General features: G+C 50.0%; 1 protein-coding gene across 1 annotated transcript in view; it reads left to right on the forward strand.

Moving 5' to 3' along the window:
* Window positions 1-3,533: 3,533 nt before the first annotated feature.
* Window positions 3,534-8,525, forward strand: part of Sh3rf3 (SH3 domain containing ring finger 3) — a 263,936-nt gene continuing 258,944 nt past the window's right edge. The window contains exon 1 of the mRNA XM_013355309.2: window positions 3,534-4,254. Coding sequence (XP_013210763.2) covers window positions 3,700-4,254 — 555 coding nt within the window. The 5' untranslated portion in view covers window positions 3,534-3,699. The remainder of the gene's footprint in view (window positions 4,255-8,525) is intronic.

The following is an 8,525-nucleotide window of genomic DNA, read 5'->3' on the forward strand; positions in this document are numbered from 1 at the left end:
GAGTTCAGGTTTGGAGTAGCCACAAGCCACACAGCCGCCCCACCCCACCTTCTTTGAGCTTTCTCTTTTTGGAGAGCTGCTCTCTGTTCCTCCTAACGCCGAGGCTTGGGCCTCTAACTCCTTTATCCTTTCGTCATTAATTTCTGGTTCCCAGAATTGGAGATAATCTCTCAAATGAGGTCTGACAAGTCCGAGGTATGATGGAATTCTTGCGTTCCATATCACAGCCTGTTAACTTACATTCAAGTGTCTGAGGCCTTCAGGGCTTCCCTCGGCTGCCAACGCTATATGGATGACACATGTTGGCTCCTAGTATTCTTGTGGTTGACTGAATTCCCAGATATTTTTATATGAATGGCTGCAAAGCCAGCTCTTCCATCATTTACTTACATATTTGGCTTATTGAATATGTGCAAATTTAGCTGAGTAACCTAAAACTGTATTTGTAATACTTCAGCTATTTAGGCCACACCCTTGAATCCCTTTATGGACTCTCCTGGGAGTATAACAAGAACTTGAAACTGAAGGTCTTTGGGCTAATCTAGCCATGTATTTATTTTGGCTAACTCTGGGAATAGAAATTTTTGTCAACCACTGACCATCAGGAGCTATAAAAAGGCCTACAACCCTCTTCACAGGCAAGAAGAGATCACAATACTCAACACCATTTCTTCAGAACAGTGAATGAGCGGTTGCAGCAGAGGAGTGGTTTTCCCTTGGGAAGGCAGAGATCTCAGTCCCCACCATTGTCTGAACCTAGCTGCTGAACTGATTAGCATGTCCTGCTGGCCTTTGCGTGAGTTTGGCTTCACAGTGAGCTATAGCGAGCACTGGCTGTGGTAGGTGCTGAAGGCCAGAGTGGAAACACAGGAAGGCCAGGCACTATGGGGTCCAATAGTTCTGTATTTCCTCATCCTCACTTTGATGATGCGCCATGAGGAGCTCTGAGGGCAGACATGTTCTGGGCTCCCAGAATGGACATCTGTTTTTGCTTTCTCAGATGCTAACGCCGGGAACCCATACTTCCTTTTCCGGGAAACATTGGATGGTGCTGCCTGACTTCATATCATATCTTGCTTCTGTAGATACTTGACTCAGAGAGGAGTCACTAGCCCAGGCTAGGTGACAGGATTTTCAAACTTCTCGTCAGCCCACGACAGTATCAGGTGCTTGTCTTGTCAGTGGCTGATGCTAATTGCATGCTATACTGCCGGATCCAGTGCAAGCTTTGGCCATATTTTCTAGCATTTGGTACCTGGTGCTGGATGGAGGGCGGAGGGAGCCACCACACACAAGGGGGAAGGGTAAGGTTCAGAGGACTCTGTCTGCTAGTGCAGCTCTATGGACTCCCAAGATGCCTCTTATTTTGCTCCTTTTAAGATTTTTTTGGGCCGGGCGGTGGTGGCGCACGCCTTTAATCCCAGCACTCGGGAGGCAGAGGCAGGCGGATCTCTGGGAGTTCGAGACCAGCCTGGTCTACAAGAGCTAGTTCCAGGACAGGCTCCAAAGCTACAGAGAAACCCTGTCTCGAAAAACCAAAAAAAGATTTTTCTGAAGTTAGTTTCTCTCTTGTATCCAAAAGTATCCAGGCTGTAGCATCATGGACAGGAACTATTTTCTGGCGATCTCCCACTGTGCCTGAGGGGTGGGCTTACTTGCCCTTTCCTGGGTTCTGATCAACACTCATGAATCAGGTATTCTGGTCCTCTCACAGGTTCTCCTTGGGCATCCCTGAGAAAAGATCTGTTTCCCCTACCTTACTCCCGTTACAAGCTAGACAGACAGTTCTTACACCCTCCCCAGTACTGATGTAAATGGTAAGATGTCGGTTGAGTAAACTATCTGCTTTCCGAAATTTCCAGACACTGGCAGCATGATAGGAACTTAGGGTATCTGAAAGTAGAGTGCCCAGGACTGCTTTCGAATCATTACTGGATGAGACCGTGACATTCTTTCAATCGTTCAACAGATATTCACTGAGCACCCGGCGTGGAAGATACTACACTGTAAAAGACACATAGTTTATAGCAACCATTCATTCTACAAGCATGTGGTCTTTATGTGTTTGGGTTTTGTGGTCACGAAAATTAAATCAAATTTAACGGCTTCATAAGAATGAGACCCATTTTGTTTACATGTGAAATGAAGTTAAAAAACAATTATTTCACAAGGTTGTTTCACAAGGTTGATGATATAGACATTATTCACAATTATTTCACAAGGTTGATAATGCAGACTATCTCGGCATTTAAGCATCGCCACATTTTATTTTATCCCTAAAAACTAGAAAAGTGAACGCTCAGCTTCCCAAACAACAGGACAGCTCAACCGGTAGGAGGGGCATCTACACCACTTCTGATGTAGATGCCCTGGATCTCCGGTCGTGCATCATCCAGTCCGCTGGATCTTTGCTTGTGTCAAGCTCGAGAGTGTTGGGAACACAACGGGGACACCAGGGGGCAGCACACGGCAAGAAATCTTGGACGCCGACCGCAGCCCACCGCCAAACTTCCCTGCTGCTCCGGGTCCTCGTACGTACTTCCGTCGCTCTGACGCTCCCAGAAACCCGGGCATCGGGAAGGAGCGCAAATTCCCCCTCCTCTGAGCCTCACGAGGAAAAGCTGGAGCTAGGTTCGCCAGAGCACACCAGAGCGGGCACTGGAGTCTCTCACCGCGCCGCCAGGGGCGCGGCGCTCGGCCACAGTGTGCTGGCGCGTGGGCGGCGGCGTCAGTCTCACCTCGGCGATTCTGGAGAGGGCGGCTGGCCTCCAGAAGGAGTGGTCGCGGCCCCGGGGGGCCACCCGCCAGCTCAAAGCCTTCCCCTTTCGCCCCAAGGGACATCCCCGCGCCTATACCCACAGCTGTCACTTGTGCATGCTGGCGGGAGAGGGGACTCAAGCTCCCTGGAGTCGTCCAGAAGGATGCCTGGGTGTCGGATGCGTCCCCAGGCTGCTCTGCAGAGCTGCCGAAGAAAGCAGTCGGGATAATGCTCTCAAACTTTCCTTCGCGGCCGCATTGAGAAGAAACGTCCCTTCCTGAAGCTAGGGGAGAACCCAGAGTCCCGCGTCCATAGGGGACAGGGCCAAGGCTGCGCGGGGGAAGTTCTCCGGAGCCCCGGAGGTGGCCTAAGGGGAGAGCGCCAAGGCAAGAGAGGTGTCCGCTTCTCCGTGACTGTGACCTCTTCCCTCCTCCACCCCCCCCCCCCCCCCGCACGTGCTCGCGGCCGGGGAGAAGGTCCAACCCGGCCGGTTGAGCGAGGCAGTGGCGTTCTGGCAGCCCAGGGGCGCATGGAGGCGCCGAGGGGGGCTGTGCGGCTCGCCTGCGGCGCGGGGGAGCGCGCACGCCGCACCTTGGCCTCCCCGGGGACCCGGCTGGCCTCTCCCCGCACTTCCTGCCGTTGGGCTCCGGGGTGCGAGCGGCGAGGCGGGACAGGTGTAGCCCGCAGTGGCCAGCCGCGCGTGTAGGAGGGTTGAGTCCGCTCAGCTGCTTGGAGTTGACTCGCTGCTCCAGGAACTCCTCTGGCGGGGTCGGCGTGTGTCACTTTGCAACACAGAGGCCATCGCCTTGGGCTGTCTGAGCGTCCGCTGGGGACGGAACCCTGCCCGCAGGGGCAGGGTGCAAATGCTCGCTATCCTTGGCGGGCCCGGCTCTGGCTCCTGGACTTAGGCGGCTCACTGGGCCCGCGCCAGCGCCTCCCCCATGCTGCTAGGAGCGTCCTGGCTGTTGGCGTCCAAGGCGGCGGCCACTACAGCTCAGAGCGACGAGGGCGACGACAGGCAGGGTGAGCAGCAGCAGGAGGCCCAAGCGAGGACTGACGAGGACATGGACGAGTCATCACTGCTGGACTTGCTGGAATGCTCCGTATGCTTGGAGCGCCTGGATACCACGGCCAAGGTGTTACCATGCCAGCACACCTTCTGCCGCCGCTGTCTGGAGAGCATCGTGTGCTCGCGCCACGAGCTACGCTGTCCCGAGTGCCGCATCCTAGTGGGCTGCGGTGTGGACGAGCTGCCCGCCAACATCCTGCTGGTGCGCCTGCTGGATGGCATTCGCCAGAGGCCCCGCACGGGCACCAGTCCAGGGAGCAGCCCTCCTGCGCGCCCGGGCCCCGGTACGTTCCCGGCGCTCGCTGGTGTTTCAGGAGGTGCGACCAACAGTCCCCCGCGTTCCCCGGTCTTTCTTCCAGCCGCGGCAGGCAGCTCTACCTCCAGTTTGTGCGACGTGGCGTCTAACAGGAGCGTGCCAGTGGCTAAGGTAAGAAATCTACCCCAATGACATGGCGTCACTGTGTGGGAAAGTGTATGCTTGTGCGCACGTGGATGTACGAGTAGTCATGGTCAGAGGCTCTTCCGTGGCCTACTGGTTTGTTTTATTCTTTAACAACTTCTCTGTGCTCCAGAGGCTCTGCGTAGCTTTCAGTTTCCACTTAACCAACTCTTGGCTACATCCCGCCACAGCACCTCCTAACCCTTACCCCAAACTTCATGTGGACATCTAAGTTGCTTTCCAAGTGCTTAGAGCACTGTGCTCACACCTGCCCCCGTGACCAGTGTTCATGTGAACCATCCTCTCACTCTCGCTAGGTGGATATGCCTTCTGACCTGCCACCCTCCACCACTTCCATTTTGACTAGGCCTGGTCCTTCTGTCTGTCTGTCTGTCTGTCTGTCTGTCTATCTATCTATCTATCTATCTATCTATCTATCTTCCATCTATCTATCTTCCATCTATCTATCTATCTCTCTATCTATCTATCTATCTATCTATCTATCTATCGATCGATCGATCGATCGATCGATCTATCTATCTATCTATCCATCCATCCATCTATACTGACTCTGTGTGTATCTGTCTATTTATCCATGTATCCTGACTGTATGTATTTGTATATCTCTCTCACACTTTTTTACCCTTCCAAATCCCCAGAAACAACCATCTTCCCCTACACCTCCGGAGTCTTCCTCCTGGCCCTCAGCTCACCAGTTGGGAACTTACTGCTTATTGGTCCCCTGGTTCTGATCGCTGACAGGGAGCTGATGGCCTCGTACCTGCTTAACTGTCTGCTTAAGGTGGACAGGGCAGAGGGCAGAGTGGGCAGACCTGCCACAGAATGACTACAGCTGTCTTCAGAAGGAAGAAAGGAGTTTGCGTAGAATCACCAGGAGCATGCGGTCCTAACCTCAGGGCTTGCGGCTTTCTCTTGCCAAGCCTGGGTCCTCTTATGGTCTCATAGGCAGGGTTGTTTTCCCACATGGACCGTTGTTTGAAATATTCATTATTAGATTTTGTACACCTGCATTGTATAGACTTTACTACTTTTGTTTTAGTTGGAAGACTTTTTTCTGGATGACTAAATATGAGTTTTCTGTGGACTGGGAGAAAGGTAGTCAGGGAATAATTCTTCCTTCTTAGGATCGTCGCTGAGGGACCAAAATTTAAATTTGACTCTAGTTGTGGCTGAATCCAGCTATACTAACTCCATTAGAGGCTCAGAAGCTTTTCGTTCTTGTCGGTGTTGTTTGTAATCTAATATTATAATTAAAGGGTTTTTTTTTTTTTTTTTTTTTTTTTCGAGACAGGCTTTCTCTGTGGCTTTGGAGCCTGTCCTGGAACTAGCTCTGTAGACCGGGCTGGTCTCGAACTCACAGAGATCCGCCTGCCTCTGCCTCCCGAGTGCTGGGATTAAAGGCGTGCGCCACCATTGCCCGGCTTAAAGGTTTTTTATTTGCAACATTTGTTGGTTGCTTCCTCCTGCTTCAGTAATTATGTGGGCTTTGGAACTATGACTCCTCTGAGATGCTCAGGTGCTTTGATGACTGCCAGCAGACCTCGGTCCAGCTCACCTTGAGGAGTGAGGTTGGCTTGACACTTACCCGGAAGCCTCTGATACAGGAAAGGCACAACCTCAGACAACTCCTGGGACCTTACGGCTGTTCAGTGCGTTCTTTGGGACTTGTCCCCGAGGCGGAAGCTTGTAGCTTTAGCAATAGTGCTTGAGTATAAGGAAATCGTGTTTGGGTCTTTACGATTTTGAGATGTTGGAGGTTGATGTTCTGGGTGGCCATGCACAGCACGGTTTGGGATGTCTGCACTTCGGGGAATTTGAGAGCGTGTCTTCTTTGTGTATGTCACCTTGAATGCAGGCTTTCTTTCAGTCGTCTCAAAAGGACCAAGTTCAGGTTTGGGGGGAAAGTTAGAATGAAGTCTAGTGTTATTTGGCCGCGTTCAGAGAAGAAAGTAGCAGAGGCAGAGACTGCAGTATTTGGAGCTTTTGTTCATTGATTTTTAGTAGTCACTGGGTTTCTTCTTGGTCAGCCGGAAGCTGCGCCTGCTGCCGTCACACTACCACTGTTGGGAAACAGTGTTAGGTCTCGATGAGCAGTCGAGGGGACAGTGATGGATGTGAAAGAGAAAGGGGCTGGAACTCCATGTTATGTAGGTGTCAGCCACCTGTGAACATAGTAGGCAGAGACCAGCTAAAAACTGCCTCCAAACAGACTCTCGGTACTCCACTGTCCTTAAAATTTACATTGATGCTTTCTAGTGAGGCTGAATTCTGGATGTGGCTGCCTGTTCTTTAGTAAATGGATACCCATTCCACTGCTTAACAAATGCCAAATATGACCTAATAGTAACCTTAAATGTCACATTTCCCCTTTCTTGATTAGAAGTTCCTCGGATCTTTTGGGCTAGTGGAGATATGTGAACCTTTAAGGTGTATACATTGTGAACAGGTATCTACTCAGCCCATCTGCATTCTTAACTCAGTTATAGCCGAATCTGGGGACTGCGTCGGGTATAAAATGCACTGAAGTTCTGATTGGTTTCATGCACAGGTCACAAAATCCTTTGCGTGGATTCTCGGTTGTCTTCAGCATACTGGGGAGTCCCCTACCTGACAGATTTAAGATGGCTCTTAAAAAAAATCAGTTACTGATGCTGCCCCTAGAAATGTTGTACCAAGTTAGAAGTGCCCATTGCCTAGTTTGGGATTATTGGTTTCTTTTTCTGCTGCTAAATACTGTTTCCATGTGGCTTCTTAAAGTGCTGTTGAAGAGTCTGGCTGGAAAGATACTATAAAACTATTGAAAGTTTTATAATGTGTGCTAACTTTCTCAACCTAACTTGTTTATTGTCTTGAAAGTCTTGCGAGGGAACCCCTTTGATATCCCAAACCGTCAGCAACTGGGTTGTGTTAGGACGGTCTAAGAGTTCCATGAGGACTAGGGATGTAGCTCAGTGGCAAGGCACATATCTAGTATGCCAAAGACCCTGGTTCCCGTCCCTAGCAATCCAACAAACAGAAACAGGAAGGCAGTCAGGCAATTAGGGATTCTGCCAGAAGGGTATTATGGTTTCAGATTGAATCATTTAGAGATTGAATTTTTAATATGAAGGATTTAGTAAAGACTTAAGCATATGATAATTCCTACTTTAACAAGTGCTTTTATTTTTGAGTATTCTTTGCTTTTGTTTGGACATATATAGAAACTATCAACTAGTTATATTGTGCCTATCTATATAACCTGTCTTGGTCTTTCGCCATGAACCTGACCAAACAGAGTGGGAAAAGAGAGGTATTCTAGCCTCTTTAGGAGGCCATTACAGTCACTCCCTGGTGTTTGTGCAGAACTCTGTGAGGTTGGAGAGTAAAGATGCTTTCACAGACTTAAACATTGGGGGAAGTTTAACAGTACCTTTGATGACATAAATGTGGGTTCAAGGGCTAATAACATAGGTTGTTTATATTGTGTCTTCCCTTCTGCCCCTCCCCTGTGCTGGGGCTGGAACATAGGTATGGATATGGTGCCATGAGTTTCCCCGTGGTCCTGTACTGTATATTTTTCTGGCTTGTTGTTTCTTCAGCAGTGAGACAGGGTCTCACGACACCCAGATTGTCCTTGAATTGCTTACACGTCTAAGCGTTACTGTGAACTCACCCTCTGCGGGCCTTCACCTCCTGGGTGTGCTTGATTCTGAGAGAAACCAGATAGCCCACACGGTAGCAGGCAGCTAACATGAGAGCCTTGACCAGGGTAGAGGGTGTCTGAGGTGTCTGAAATAAAATTCACCTGATCCCTAGTCATCAAAGTTGAAGAGGTTGTATCTTTCCTTTTTAATGCTGCTGAGGGCTGGACACAGTAATTCTACCGACTGGATGGAGACGTGAGCCTTTTGTGCCCCACGGAGATTGATATCTAGGTGCGTCACCTGTGTTAGGCTGTGTCCTCCAACCACAATCCTTTGCCTCTCTGTTTGGCAAACGGTCAGTCATGCCGGAATAGACATGCTTGGATTCTGAAAGGAGCCAGATACCCCATAGGGTATCAGACAGTTGGTGACGTGAGAACCTTGCTGTAGTCCCGTCTGCCCGGGATACTTTGTGAGAAAAGCGATTCAGAGGCAGCAACATTTGGTGCTGTGTTCTTAAGAGTGGTTATTAGTGAAAAATCCAAATTACTCTTCACTGAGCACCTATTATGTGTCATGGGTTGTACAGAATATTTTATCTATTTTTTTTTTTTT

The sequence above is a fragment of the Microtus ochrogaster genome, unplaced genomic scaffold (genome assembly GCF_000317375.1).
Source record: "Microtus ochrogaster isolate Prairie Vole_2 unplaced genomic scaffold, MicOch1.0 UNK113, whole genome shotgun sequence".
Taxonomy (NCBI): domain Eukaryota; kingdom Metazoa; phylum Chordata; class Mammalia; order Rodentia; family Cricetidae; genus Microtus; species Microtus ochrogaster.